This window comes from Peromyscus maniculatus, chromosome 8 (assembly GCF_049852395.1).
Source record: "Peromyscus maniculatus bairdii isolate BWxNUB_F1_BW_parent chromosome 8, HU_Pman_BW_mat_3.1, whole genome shotgun sequence".
Classification (NCBI taxonomy): domain Eukaryota; kingdom Metazoa; phylum Chordata; class Mammalia; order Rodentia; family Cricetidae; genus Peromyscus; species Peromyscus maniculatus.
The window spans coordinates 4187501-4203081 of NC_134859.1; the positions used below are offsets into that span (position 1 = coordinate 4187501).

The window sequence follows — 15581 nt, forward strand, 5'->3', positions numbered from 1 at the left end:
AATCTGATGAGCTCAGAGAATACCTGAGTGGTGTTAGTGTTTCAGAGCTGGACCAGGTCCCTGTGTGCACCAGAGCATACCATAAGGGACACCTCCTGACTTCACCCGTGCCATTTTGTCCCTGTTGTGATGACTTTTTAAACAGGTGTCAGGTTCACTTAGTGATCCTTTGTGTATGTGCCTTTGGAAACACTAATAATTACTTTTTAGTAGGCAATGGGTCAACTTCCCAATGATTCTTATTTCAGTCTCATGGAAAAGGAAATCTGCCTACATGTGTTGAGTGCTGTAGCAAAGATCCTGGAATTCTTTATCATGTGGTTAGTTTCTGAGGCCACTTTTTTTTTTTTTTTTTTTTTTAGTAGAAACTAAATTTTTCTTTTGGAGGATAGAATGATTTTAACTTGAAGCTGGATTAAGATTGATCTCATAGACGTGCTTGTCTCTTCCCCACCTAAAATGCTGGTTCTCTGTTCACCTCCTGAGCAAAGCAGGCTGCTTGCCTCTGAACCAATTGTTAAAGCAAAGATGTTTTCTTTGTGTGGTGTTGATAGTTTTTGTTACACATTACAGGTTTAATGCATGGTGTATTGTTTTTATTTATTTTTATTTATTTACTTTTTTTGGTACTAGTTTTGGACCAATCGAATACAAAGGCCCCATGAGTGCTGTTTACATTGAGAAGTTTGTTCGCCGGGTGATGAAACCACTTCTGTACATCCCATCTCAATCAGAATTGCTAGATTTTCTCTCAAACTATGAGGTACCTATCTTTCTTTTCTCTTCTGTTCCCAAGACCTTTTACTGGTTTGAACTGGATTGTTTATATTAAGTGGTGTTTAGTTTTTTGTTTTATTTTGGTGTATATTAATTGTACATGATAGTGGGTTTCATTATGATGTTTTCATACTTAAAAAAAAGCCTCCTGGATTTCAGCAATTAAAAAAATGACATTGGTGGTTTAAGAGCGTGTAGTACTTTGGGAGGACCCAGGTTTAGTCCCTGCACCTTCCTCAGGTGGCTAGAAACTAACTCCAGTTCCAGGAGATCCCATGCTTCTGGGCTCCACAGGCAACTGCACACACATGCACCCTCCTCCCCCATTAAAAATAATTAAAAAAAAAAAATCACCTTATAGAGAAGCCCCATTTAAGTGCTCCTTGAGTTGCTAGTTATAAGGGTGGCTGCCAGGTGAGCTTTAAAAGACTACAATACTTGCAAAATCTTGTCTGTGTTTTGTTTGGGAATTTTAAACTAATGTTGGCCTTGTCTCATAGTTAACTCGAATATAGAATTAGCTCATAGTTTCTATGCAGCAACTCATTTCTAAGAATATTCTTTGACCCTATAGTATTGCACAATGAGGCAGAGGCAGGTGGCTCTCTTTCAAATTTGAGGCTAGCCTGGTCTACAGAGCTGGTTCCAGGACAGCCGGAGTTAAACAGAGAAATTCTGTCTTGAAAACAAAACCAAAACCAAGAAACCCTTGCAAATATGGTGCTGGAGAGACGGCTCAGTGGTTAAGATCACTTGTTCCTCTTCTACGGGACTCAGGTTTAATTTCCAGCACCTGCACCAGGTGGCTCACAGCTACCCATAACTTCTAGGGTGTTTGAACCCCTCTTCTGGCTTCAGTGGGTATGTCCACACATACACATAAATAAATAAAATAAATTTTTAAAAATAATTTTTTAGGCTTTACTGTATGTGTATGTCTGTGCATCACACGTGTACCCAATGTCCACAGGAGGCTGAAGAGGGTGTTGGTTCCTCTGGGCCTGGCCTGACAGTTTTGAGCTGCTGTGTGAGTGTTAGGAATTAAACCCAGGTCCTCTGGAAGAGCAGCCAGTACTCTTAACCACTGAGCCATCTCTCCAGCCCCTAAAAGAAGTCTCTATTTAAACAAACAAAAAAACTTCAAATATATTCTTTTCTGTTTTATTCAGTCTTTTTTATAGAAAATATTTTAACTTACTAACATGGCTTTTTTCCTGTGGCCCCATTGCCAGCTTCACATTTAAAATTATGTTATTGTTATAAGAATCTTAGGTTGCTGGGAGTGGTGGTGCATACCTTTAATCCTAGCATTTGGAAGGCAGAGACAGGTGAGTGTCTGTGAGTTAGTTCCAGGATATCCAGAAGTACATAGTGAGACCCTGTGGCAGGATCCTGTACTGTTACTCCCTTTTGGGGAGGGGGCCAAGTTGTCACAGAGTCAACGGCACAGACTCTGGGAGAATGTCAAAACAAGCAGCTCAGTTTATTCAGGAAGAGGCAAGCCTTATATACCCTCCACTCCACCCTGGGGGAAGGTCTGATGAATATGCATCTGCTGGTGTGACATGGCTGCCTCTCATTGGTCCGGGTCATCTCCAGATCATGTCTCAGCTGCTGTTGCTAAGGCCGTTAGGCAGACCCAGGTTGGCTCTCAGAAAGTATTTTTTTACTGTTTTAGGCTAGCTGGCCCTCAAGCCTATTAGGGATGAGTCATCCCACATATCCACCCCTTTTCATTATTTATAGGACATGCTCAGTGGGATCTAGGGTGCATTGCCCTAACCTTGTTGACCCCACCTCAGGAGAGCTCAGCATAATGGACTGTGCCAGCCAGTATAATGGACTATGCCAGCATAATGGACTGTGTCAGCATAATGGACTGTGCCTACCTTAGGTTGGCTTGCCAAGCAAGCTCATACCAGTTATTAACTACCAGCCATGGAAGAGCATCAGTCCTGGAGAGTTGTCCAGGTGGTGGACTTTAGGCAGTAGCCTTCTGTATCTCAGTGAGCCATGCATGCATTATCTCTCTAGGAGAACTTTGTTCTAGTTGTCTGAGAGCCAATAAAACCTGTAGGGTCACCTTTGTGGCTGCCTTCTGTTGATGAAAGACATTTGAAGCCGGGCGGTGGTGGTGCATGCCTTTAATCTCAGCACTCGGGAGGCAGAGGCAGGTGGATCTCTGTGAGTTCGAGGCCAGCCTGGTCTACAGAGTGAGTTCCAGGAAAGGCGCAAAGCTACACAGAGAAACCCTGTCTCGGGAAAAAAAAAAAAAGAAAGAAAGAAAGAAAAGACATTTGAACAAGAGACCTGTCTAATTATGTACTCACTGTGTCAAAAATTCAGTCTCAAGGACATGGATGGAATCCTAGTCATATTTATTGTGCCAATCGAAGTGTTTCTGGTGATGCATTAGCAACCTTGTAGCAGGTGAGGCAATTGCTTTATATCTAGGGTCGAATACCAGTAATGACATGACCTTTACTGATGCCGCAGTAGTGGAGGAAATCATACATTATCCCTCTGAACCTTCCTCTTTGGCCAAAGTCTCTTGGTCTGTTGCCGGACGCACATCTCTGGAGGGTATCCATACTGGCGTGGTGATATTCTGGGGGAAAATGCATGCGTAACCTCACCCCTGGGTTAATAGAGGAGCAGAGTGTTGCCATCGAAGGGTGATGGGATCCCTCCAATGTACCAAGGGCAATGGTGTCTCCGGAGGCAGGTAAATCAGCATGTTGTCCAATTAGAGCTTGTGTGACAGGGTTAACATATGGTCCTTGGCCAGTGAGCATCTCAAGAGAAACAGTGATGTTATACTGTATATTAAAATGAGCCTGAGCCTCAGCCTGGTCATCATAGGCAGCTCGCCAGTTAAGGAAGTCTGCAGGCTCTAACACAACCTTCATCAAATGGTACCAGTCTTAATAAGTACAAACACATTGCCCATTGCCGTAGGACTTGCTCAAAATAGGACGAGTCAGGACCCAATTTATTAGTGGCCTTAGGGACCAAAACAGGTCTGTAAGAGGCATAGGTATCCATGGTTGGTTGGCTGCACTGGGCCCACATTAACTGGAAACGCTATGGTGGGCATGTGCAGCGCCATAGGTGGAATAGGCTGGGAGGTATGCGGAGCAGCTGTCTCAGCAGGCAGACATCCGGGCAAATCACTCTGTGGATACTGCAGTGGGGGGCGGGGGTAGCTACTCGAGGCATGGGGGAGCAGAGAGAGGGGCTGCCCAAGTAGGCCTGGGTGCTGCCGCAACCATTTCCTCTCTCTTTCCATCCCTCACCTTTCCTTTATGCCTATTCTCATCTGTCTCCTTGTCAGCAGAGGCAGAGGAAATATCAGTCATGGATGGAATGGAGGTGATAGATAAGTTGATGTTACATTGTTCCTGGCAGTGCTTACCGTGGACCTTAATGACCTCAGTAGAGGAAGACTTTGGCCAGCAATTATAACAAAATGGGCATAAAAAGACAATTGAAGGGTTACTCCCAAGGCCACTTCGCTTTTTCTAGCCAGGAGCAGAACTCTCATCCAAAGATCAGGTTCTCACATGTTCTCTGGAGGAGCAGCACACACTGTTGATTAACTGCTGAGCTATCTCTCCAGGCATCACAACCCACAAGCACATGCATGCATGCACGCGCACGCACACATGCATGCATGCACGCGCACGCACACATGCATGCATGCACGCACGCACGCACACACACACACACAACTAAAATTAGTCAAATGATGGCTATTGTTTCCTGAGGGACCAGCCCTTATATGGAAACGCCAGTTGAGCCTGAACAAAAGTATATGCCACCCTACTGTACAGTCAGACTCACAAACAAAAAGAAGAAAGTGGGGGTCCCAGCGCTTACCTGCTGAAGGGACTGAAATCACACAATGTAGAGGGGCCTACTCACCGAAATACACCACTCGAGGGGGCTACTCAATCAGCACTAGGCATGAGGAAAGGGAGACACACAGGTCCCTGTTCAGGCACCAGATGTAGCAGGGTCCTATGCTCTTGGAAAGTATCTTTTTTTTACTGGTTTGTGCCAGCTGGCCCTCAGGCCTGTTAGGGATGAGTCATCCCACAAGACCCCGTCTCAAAAAACAAACAAAAAAAGAACCTTGGGCCTGGCGTGGTAGCACACACCTTTAATCCCAGCACTTGGGAGACAGAGGCAGGCAGATCCCTGTGAGTTCGAGGCCAGACTGGTCTACAGAGTGAGTTCCAGGACAGCGAAGGCTACACGGAGAAACCCTGTCTTAAACCCTACCCCCCAAACCCCCCAGAAAAAACAAAAACAAAAACAAAAACATTTAATTGAGGCTGACTTACAGTTTCAGAGGTTTAGTCTATTGTCATGGCAGGAAGCATAGCAGCATGCAGGCAGACATGGTGCTGGAGGAGCTGAGAGTTCTACATCTGGATCCACTGGCAGCAAGACCAGCGAGCCACTGGACATGACTTGAACTTTTGAAAGGTCAAAGCCTATTCCCAGTGACACACTTCTTTCAACAAAGCCACACCCACTCCAACAAGACTACCCCTCCTAGTAGTGCCACTCCCTTTGTTCCTGTGCGGGTCACTTTCATTCACACCACCACACTTAGTGGTCAGTATTCTGCAGAATGATAATCCTAAGAATGAGATGATAGGATCTAGGATTTTCTTCCTAGATAAACACTAGCACAATACTAACTTAAACCACATGTGTGTAGCTGGAAACTGCAGTGAACTATCCCAGGGACTCTGCTTTAGTCATATCCTTGCAAGCATGTTAGATTGTGCTTCCTGCAGTTAATCTTAGTTATTCTCAAAGGTTCTTCTTGCCTGTGTATAGACAGGAAGATGTAGTTTATTACTATGGACAACATAGCCAAACAGAATGTGGCTCATAGTTATTTTGGTGGCCTTGAAGTTGATTGAAAAAGGAGTAGGACTGAGTAAGTGCCATGAAATTTTTACTGGTTTTATGTCTTCTAATTTTAGTTGTTTCTTTTTTCTTTTTCTTTTTTAAGGTATCATCTCTCAGGAATTGGTAGCTTCTTTATCAAGTGCTTTATTTTTATTATTTTTTTAAGAATTTTTTTTAAAACTTTATTTTATGTGCATTGATGTGAGGGTGTCAGATCCCCTGAAACTGGAATTACAGTCAGTTGTGAGCTGCCATGTGGGTGCTGGGAATTGAACCCGGGTCCTCTGGAAGAGCAGCCAGTGCTCTTAACCGCTGGGCTATCTCTTCAGCCCCCCAAGTGCTTTATTTTTAAAGCTCATGAACAAAATCATTTTGAGTTTACCTTACAACCTTCCTACCAAATACTAACAGAATTGTTATTGGGAACTTTTATCTTGTATTTGTCCCAAAATATTTTCTAAACCTTTTTGTAAATTTCTGTAATTTACTTAAGATGAATTATTTAGCATATGTCTATTAATTTATTCTTAGAAATTGAATAAACTAAAATTAAGTGGGGTAATAAGAGACCTAGGAATCTTTGGGGTGTGTGAGAATAGGGTGTTGACAAATTGCTAGATGAGAGAAAACCTGAGTATTTTGCAGAAAAGCTTGAATGCCCAATATTATATTGTTTTTAAGCACAAATCTGAGTGTTGAGCAAGTATGCAGCATTTCTGTTAGTTCAGAGTTTTATACTACTGTGAATAGGGTAGTTTTACATGAATTAACACCGTGGCAGAAATGGTTCAAGTGCCAGTGAGTAAAATCGAGGCGGGGGTGGGGGGAGGTGGGGGGGTAGAGGTGGGGGGTGGGGGTGGGGTGCGGTGGTGGTGGCTGCAAGATGTTGCAGAAGTAAAAAGCACTGGCTCCTCTTCTCGAGGACCCAGGTTTCATTCTCAGCATCTATGTGGTGGTGGTTCACAACCCAGCTGTACCATACCATTTCCAGGGGATCTGACCCTCTCAGGCACCAGGCATGTATATGGTTCACATACATACATGTAGGCACTTAACAGACATATATACGTCTAAAAAAGAAAGGGGAAAAAGACTTTTAAAAAGCACATCAAAGTAATTGTTCATAAGGCCACTAGAGGGTGTGTGCCGTGTGCCAAAACCTACACTATTCTGCAAATGGTGCATGCTTCCTCAACAGAGTGTTCCAGGAGGTAGTAAGAATTTGCTGGCTATCTGTAAGTAGCTGTTTTCTGCCTCCTTGCTAAAACAGCTCCTAACAGTCTGTACTCATGGAATGGCATTGCATCACAAAGTAGGTCAAGGGATAGCCTGCCAGTTGATGAAGGAGCTTTGTCCAATGCATAGTGTTTGCTCTGTGCCAGGCACAGAGGGAGACTGCTTCATAGATTGACAGCAAATGAGTATGCTCAGCAAACCTCAGAAAACAAATGAACAAGAGGCACTAGGCTGACTACTGTCCTCCTGATATACATGTCTGTGTGAAACTTTAAAATGTAACCTTATTTGAAAATAGGGTCTTTGGAGCTGGGCGTGGTGTGCACCTTTAATCTTAGCACTTGGGAAATTGGTGACTTTTTATGAGTTCTAGGCTAGCTTGGTCTATATAGCAGGTTCCAGGGCAACCAAGGCTACTTGGAGAGACCCTGGGGGTTGGGGGGAGAGGCAAAAGGGTCTTTGCAGACATAATTTATCAAGGGTCTTGTGATGAAATCCTAAATTTCCTTGATTGATGTATTGGCAGAATAGTAGCTGGTATGGAGAGGGCCCGAAGGCTGCGGCCACTGGAGCATTGAAATCTCAAAGCAGGCCAGGCCTGGAGCTATCTAAAACTGGCAGAAGCAGAGAAGACACCCCACCTCACCTCCCACACCCTACAATTCTCTAGAGAGTGGAGAGAATGGTTGCTGTGGTTCTGCACCACCCATTTGTGGTAATTTGTCAGGACAATCCTAGGGAATGAGGCAGATTCAGATTGATTATAAGTACCGTGATGGAAGAGCAGTGATCTGGGACAGGGGAAGAGTAGAGCTAATTTGAAAGGCAGGAAGTCCTCACTAGGAAATGATATTTGGACAAAAGCTAAACAAGATGGGTTGTTCAGGCCAAGGGAAGAGGACAGTGGGTGGAGATAACCCTGTCGTTTGGCTGGATAAGGAACAGGCAGTAGCTTGTCCACTGGGGGCTGGTTAAGGTTCTGGGAACAGGGAGAGACAACAGGACATCACCAGAGCCTAAGGCTGCTGCCTGCTGCCCAGTACCAAGTTGGCCCCAGTCCTGTGCTCTCTTCTCCAGAAGGACCTCTGTGAGGGTGTTAATTACAGGCTTTGAGTTGTCTGCTTCAAGCTAGCTCGTGGATGTGTTTGCAGCTGAGCACACAAAAGCTCAAGTCTAGTAAAATCTGTGTGGAGATATTATTTGTTTTCTCAGGTTTGAGCAAGGCATTTGGGAAGAACTGAACTATGTGTCATTAATTTGTGTTACTTGTTAAATAATGACATGGCTTCTGTTGGAGAGACATTGGAGTTTTGGGGAAATCTTTGCAGATTTTGCTTTACCTACGACATAACCAGAGTTGCTTTCAAACTTAGATAATCTGTAATAGAAGTGAGCAGATCACCATCACCCCACCTTACTACTTACTACACTTCATTCTTACTACTGGAGCATGGCCAAACTCCCCATGGCCAGCCCTTAAAGAAAACTGAGTCGTTCTCCACCCCCACCAGAAGCCATCCACTGTGAAAAACTACACTTCAGGAGCCCTGTCAGAGTTTTTAAGAGTTTTCTTCGATGGCTTCCTGTCTAGACTGTTTCTCTTTTTTGTGGGTGGGGAAGGAGAGGATGTCACAGATACCTTCTATGTCTCTCATTCTCAACTGTGAGTCTGCGGGCATCATTACCACTGCAAAAGAAGCTGTCTTGCTCTTTACAGTCAGCGGCAGCATGGATCATGGACTTCCACATAGTTTCTGGCCACAGCACAGATCATAGACAGCATGGTCTCCAGTGGCAGTACAAATCACAAAATAACACGGCTGTCAGTGGTAGCATACTGACATCAGCATCTACATAGTCTCTGGCAGCATCACAGACCACAGACATCAACATGGCTTCAGGTGGCAGCACAGAATGTGAACATCTACATGGCCTTAGGTAACCCAGGCCATGGACATCAACACTGCTCCAGACTACAGTAGGACCATGGACACCATCACAGCCCCCAATTGCAGCACAAACCATGAAATGCAGCATGGCCTGCAGCAACAGCATGGCCTTGGACATCATCCTGGTTTCTGGTGGCAGCATAGACCATGGGCATCAGCACAGCCTGGGGTGGCAGCAGGGACCATGGACACCAGCACATCCCCTGGCTGTGGCATAGATCACAGATATTCAAGATGGCCTTTGGGAGCAGCACAGACCCTGGAGGTCTTTTGAGGAGGCCCAATCCAGAAATGAACCATTCTCCATCTTGGACATCCTGTCGTTGCAGTGCCTGGGTGATTGTGCAGCTGTGCAGCGTGTTAGAAGGCAGAGCCTGTATGAGCTGCTGCACACACCTGCCAGCCCTGCTTGGCAATGACATGTTCCCCTGTCCACCTCAGCCTTCTCCCTCACCTGTCACCACTGTCAAGTCGCTAGTTCCACCCCTTTCCGCTGCACACGCACTGCCCCATTCTCCCGTCATTCCCACCTTTCTAGCACGTATTTGTTCATCAGAGTGGCACTGCAAACTGCTGTGTGTCACAAGGTATGTTTTTTTGTTTTTTTCCAAACAGCATTACATGCAGGAATACTCACTACAAGTCATTGGTCTGGTTCAAGGTTTCCTGTTTCTAACACACCATAAATACTGGACCATCACCAAGGCTCGTCTTGGATATCCCACTGTTGCCCAGAGTCAGGGTGATCTTTCAGCTAGAAAGGGCATCTGGGGGCAGCATCCGTATGAACCACAGGTGGCTGTGTATCTCTCTACCTGTGATGCTGGCCACCCTGAGTTGTGCTTGCAGCCTGCTGGGATCACTGCTGCCCCAAGCTCTCCTCCTCCCAGCAGGGCAAGTAGTGTGGGCTGTAGTAGAGATCTATGCTGAGGGCTGGCCTATTGGCTAATGCATGTTCTTTGCTGCAGCTGCCCTCTCTCATGTTGTTCCCATACTCTTGACTGCCTCAGCTCCTCCCTGGCAGTTGATGGGCTGACAGCCAAGGTAGGAGGGGTCACCAGCTCAGCTGCAGCATCTCATCCATGTACCAAGCCCCACATGGCCGCTGTGGGTTGTCAGCTGCGGCCTGTTGCAGGATACCAGGAGCAGTTTATACAACTTAGTCATTTTGTATAGTCAGCTTCTGTTCTTCATTCTTTTGGTAGTGAAGAATGAAAATGATTTTGCTGTATTTTGCATTGTACTGTTTGGTGAATTTCTTGTAATTTGTGGGACACATATTGTGGTTTGCAGTGCCACTCTGATGAACAAATAGCTTGAACTGCTTGACAGTTTCAATGCCAGTTTCTCTGAAGACAAAGGCTCCTTCGTCCACACAGTATGTGCTGCAGCAGTAGGGCTGGGAGTGTCGACATGAGTTAGAGGATTTGCCTAGTACACACAAAAGCCCAGGGTTTGGTTCCCCACTGCTGGCAAAAACTAAAAATTGTTATGCTGAGAATAAGCTTTATATACTTAAGTGCTCTCAAATGCTACTGCAAATAGTCCAAGTGTTTCTCATTTTCAGTGATGTAACATGGTGGCCTGTAAAGGTTCAGTGGGCAAAGGCACTTGTCCCCAAGCCTGACAACATAGCAGAAGGAGAGAACTGACTCGTGAATGTTGTCTTCTGACCCCCAAACATGCACCATGCAAATGTAATAAATAGTTACCATTGAAAAAAAGATTTAATTTGGATTTCTCTTGGAAATAAGAATTTGTATTCACTTTACTTTCAGTTTGTGTACTTGTGTGCTCACTTTTATACACATGCAATTGAATGCATGCATGGGTATGGATAAATACATATCTGTGGATCATATATATGTCCATTTTCATGAACCTCCCTAAGGTAATGTGATATGAAAAGAGAAAATTTACATGGAATGTTTATTCATATTTAGCACTATTTTACTCCATTGGCTTTGGTTCAGGAGAGTGATCAGAAATTAAAGGAGTTTAATTGAGTCATTATCTTTCTGTTTTTGTACAGTATTAACAGTTTCTAGAATTTCTGAAGGTTCTGTCTTTTGTTCATGATAGCAAACTTACTCTGTTTTGGAATGGCTGGAAACCTTAAGAAAGCAAACTTGTAAGTCCACTGTAGGCTGGCTTGTTTTAAGGAGTTCTGAAGGAATAGGACAAAAGTTTCTAGTGTTTGCTTTTGTACTGGGGCTGGGTGTACATGGGAGAGTGAACTTACCCATGTAAGAGGCCCTGGGTTCCATCCCCAGTACTTCAAATTACATGAAAAAAACAGCTTTATTTCTTTAGTTTGAGAAATTGGCTATTTGCTAGATTTTTCTATATGTTAGGATTAAACATTTCATCTCAGTCCCCGCCACCCTCATTGAAGACCAGTTGAGTTAATTAAATCTAGAGTTAACCAGATAGTTTAGATTGAAAAGAATCCTCCAGTATGGATCAGAAATGTCTTCTTTTGTGTAGTAAACTGATTTTGGTGGGGGAAGGAATTTCGTAGTCTGAAACAGAGTTTCATGCAGCCCAGGCTGGCCTCAGATTCATATATAACAACTTTGAACTTTTTTTTTAATAATTTATTTTTAATTTTTTTTATTTGAATTGGTGCTTTTGCCTACATGTATGTCTATGTGAAGGTGTCAGATCTTGGAGTTACAGTTGTGAGCTGCCATGTGGGTGCTGGGAATTAAACCTGTGTCCTCTGGAAGTCAGTGCTCTTAACCGCTGAGCCATCTCTCCAGCCCCAACTTTGAACTCTTGATCTTCCTGTTTTTTCCTGCCAAGTGCTGGATTTATATGTACCACTATGCTGGTCCTTTTCTTTGTTTTTATTTATTTTTATTTTTGTGACAAGGTCTCATTGTGTAACCCTGTGTAGATCAGGCTGGCCTGCTGCCTTTGCTTTCTGAAGACTGGAATTTTGTGCTTGAGCCACCGTGACTTGTTAGCAGTGGTTTTAAATGTTACCAACATATGAAATTTCTGTCTTAAATTTTTGAATCCAGATCCCAAGGATCTGCCTTTTCAGTTACCTACTAGAAGCATGAGGCTGAGGGCATTAAAGCTAGAAAGGGGCTCAACTACGTGAAACTAGCACCTTATGTTGTAAGGCTTTTTTCACGGTTACCAGTGAATTGGCCCTGATGCCAATATGGAACCGCTGCTCACACAAAGGTCATTCCAAGGCCATATACTTAGCTCCTGAAGCTTTGGCTTGAGCTTGGCTCTTCTGGTTCTAGCCCCATCATTCTTTCCTCAGGATCTCACAACTGCTGGGCTTTTTAAACAGATGTGATTGCCACAGAACCAATCCAGACAGGGGTGCCATGGGGCCTTCAAAGAGGGAGCAAGCAAAGCAGACGTGTTGTGGGGAGCAGTTAATTTTAGTTTGTCATACTGAGGGGCTGCTCTGTGCTAAGCTTAGAGGAGCAGATTAAGCAGGTGGCATTGAGTTTGAGAAGGATGGGGAAAAGGCCAGAGTTGGGTCTCTGCAGCTAACCTGACCAGAAAGGGGCCTTGCCACTTGGCGGTATTGGGTGTGGGGAAAAAGGAGAGACCCGATGACAGGGGAAGCCAGACAGATGCAGTCCAGTGTCTACCAAAGGGGAGGTAAATTTGGAGAGGAGTTGATTGAAAGAGAAACCTGAAAAAGATACAGTGACATTATTGATATCCTTTACCCAGAATGGTTGAACCACAGGGATGAAAATCTGAACATGGTGGTGTTTACTGCCAGCGCTCTGCGCTGCCCACAGAAATGGAGAAGCTCACTGCAGCCCACAGCCTTCCTTGGGTGGTCAGGTTTAGAAAATTAAATGCAGCCGTTCATTGACCACCCTTGCCTGGCGACATGTTTACATAGACTTAAGATAGCAGCTGTTCATCGCAGGGCTGGCCGTGCCTGTCACCTGACTGTGCTTTCTTCTTGCAGCCTGGAGTACTCGGCTTCTTTGAGTTCAGTGGCTCACCCCAGCCTCCTGGCTACTTGACCTTCTTCACCTCAGCACTGCACTCTTTAAAGAAAGGTAAAGCTGATATGTGTTAAGACATTGGCACTTTAGCAGAGATGTACTATTTTGATATGTTTTGGCATATAGTATCTTTATGATTATATTTTCTAATTTGCTAGGTTCCTTTTCTCAATGTATTTTTAATAAATATTTTGTTTAATTTCTATTAACAAAGCATTGTACTATTCCAAATATATTATTCTCTTGCTGGGCATGGTGGCGCATGCCTTTAATCCTAGCACTTGGGAGGCAGAGGCAGGTGAATCTCTGTGAGTTCCAGGTCAGTCTGGTCTACAAAGTGAGACCCTGCCTAAAAATGAATTAATGAATAAAATAATCAAATACATTCTTTATTATGTTTAGCACATTATTATAAAATAGTTTGACCCTCTGCTGACAAAACTTTGTTCTGTGCTTTAAAATGTGTTTGTTATGTTATTGTCATCTTTTAGCATGAAGTTGACAGGTTGTGGTCTGACTCAGTGCTTACCTAGTCTCCTAGCTGGCTATGCTGTGCCATAGCTTAGCAGGACCCTTCCTTCACAGGTGATTTCCAAAGGTCACAGGTGTGCCACCGTGCATCACGAGCCTGTGCCAGTTTCACTCTTGTCAGGTCCATGTTGTGTGTACAGATTCCATGTCCTCTCCCTCTTTCCGTGTTGTTTTGTGTCCTCTCAAGGTCATGACTGAGTCTGTCTGTCTGTCAGTTCTGTTGGCTGCATTCATCTACACACTTGTCTCTGGCTCTTTCGTTACCACTGGCGCTTTATCTACACCTGGACTAGACACTGGACACTTAGCTGTTTCCAGCCTCTGCCTTCCTCCTCACGTGATACCTTTTCAAATGTTAGTCTTGTCTAGAAGGTAGAATGCCCAAGCCCTCTACTTGTCAAACTCCTATTCACCCTTCACAGTCCAGCTCAAATGTCACTCTTACAGTTCAGTGACTAATGTCCCTCCCCCAATCTAAATTGAGTTCTTTGTTATTTCTCTCTACTTAACGCATGCATGGATGCATTTATGAATATAATTATAAAGTAATTTGTTTAATGTCTTTCATCTTTCCCAGACTCAGGTTTCTAGGGGTAGGGAGCATGTGTTTTCTCCAGTGGCTGGCATGTAGCAGGGTATTTGCCAAGTGAGTGATCACATTAATCCATCTGTGTTTGTTTGTTTGGTTTTTGATTCAGGGTCTCACTATGTAGCCCTGGCTGTCCTGGAACTAGCTCTGTAGACCAGGCTGGCCTCGAAGTCAGAGGTCCACCTGTCTCTGCCTCCCAAGTATTGGAATTAAAGGCATGTGCCACCACTGCCCAGTTTAACCATCTGTTTTTTACTGGGTGTTAGATTACTTCTGGTTTAAAAACTTGTAGCAGCATATCATTATTATATCAAACAATTATATTAGTGACCATTTTTAATATGCACATTGTCTTGGAGTGCACAGAGAATTGACTATGTTCACATTTTCTTGTCTGGGAAATAATGGGGGAGAAAAACAAACTTATATAAATGTCTTCTGTCTCCTTGAAAGACTGGGCTTCACAGCCTCAATGAGTTTGGCTTAGTGAAGACCTCCTGTACTTGGAATTGGACCTGCTGCCTTATGCTCTTTCCCTGAGCTACCTCCCAACCCTCTCTTTTCATCTTGAGACAAGGTCTCACTAAGTTGTCCAGGCTGACTTTGAACTTGCAGTTCTCCTGCCTGAGCCTGCAAAACAGCTGAGATTGCAGGGCTTTTCTACTAAGTCTGACTTCAGTTTTGAATTTTCAAAACAAAATACAACTTAAATAAGTTTAAGGAGCACACATTCAAATCTCTTCCTGGAAGACCATAAATAAAGTTATGTATGAAAGGGAACCCAGTGACCCTGAAAATCACATTCTTAAGCTGAAGGTGCTATTTCAGGATCATGGAAGGTTGGTTGCTTTTAATATATGCTGCTATGCCATGTTAGTGAGATGAGCCATCATCTTAAACTTCTTTTTCATTTAGAGTTTTTCAGTTGGAAAAGCCTTTCCAGATACAAGATAGCAGCCTTCCTTCCCTCCCCCTTCCTTTCTTAAAACTAGAAGAGGGCAAAACAGATAAATAACATGGGGGTGCTCAAGAGAGATAGAAGGTTTCCGGGCGGTGGTGGCGCATGCCTTTAATCCCAGCACTCGGGAGGCAGAGCCAGGCGGATCTCTGTGAGTTCGAGGCCAGCCTGGGCTACAGAGTGAGTTCCAGGAATGGCACAAAGCTAGAGAGAAACCCCGTCGAGAGAGAAGAGAGAAGAGAGAAGAGAGGAGAGAGGAGAGAGGAGAGAGGAGAGAGAGAGAGAGAGAGAGAGAGAGAGAGAGAGAGAGAAGGCTACAAGCTACTCTACTCAGTCCTGGCTACTCAGGAGGCGGAGGGTGGAAGATCATTTGAGGCCAGTTCGGAAAACATTGCAGGACCCACTCCCCAGTACAAAAAGGGTACAAAAATCTGGGAGAAAAGTATAGCTTTGTGGTAGAGCCTTCCCTCTAGTATGTGCAGGAGTCCTGGGTTCTGTTTTCAGTACGTCAAAAGCAAACAAAACAAAGACACTCAGAAGTGAATTCACAACAAAATGAGTATGCTTAGTGATTTGAAAACTTTTCCTGATTTACCTTTTTGCTGTTCCCACACAGTGCTAGG

General features: G+C 44.3%; 1 protein-coding gene across 3 annotated transcripts in view; it reads left to right on the forward strand.

The window, feature by feature from the left end:
* The window catches only part of Txndc11 (thioredoxin domain containing 11), a 70345-nt gene that overhangs the window by 15963 nt on the left and 38801 nt on the right, over window positions 1–15581 (forward strand). Inside the window, exons 4-5 of one of the 3 annotated variants that reach the window (XM_006983900.3) lie at window positions 634–763; window positions 12841–12934. In XM_006983900.3, the coding sequence (XP_006983962.2) occupies window positions 634–763; window positions 12841–12934 (224 nt within the window). Of the gene's footprint in view, window positions 1–633; window positions 764–12840; window positions 12935–15581 lie in introns of those variants that run through there. The other 2 variants (XM_042283527.2, XM_042283526.2) reach the window with 2 other exon arrangements.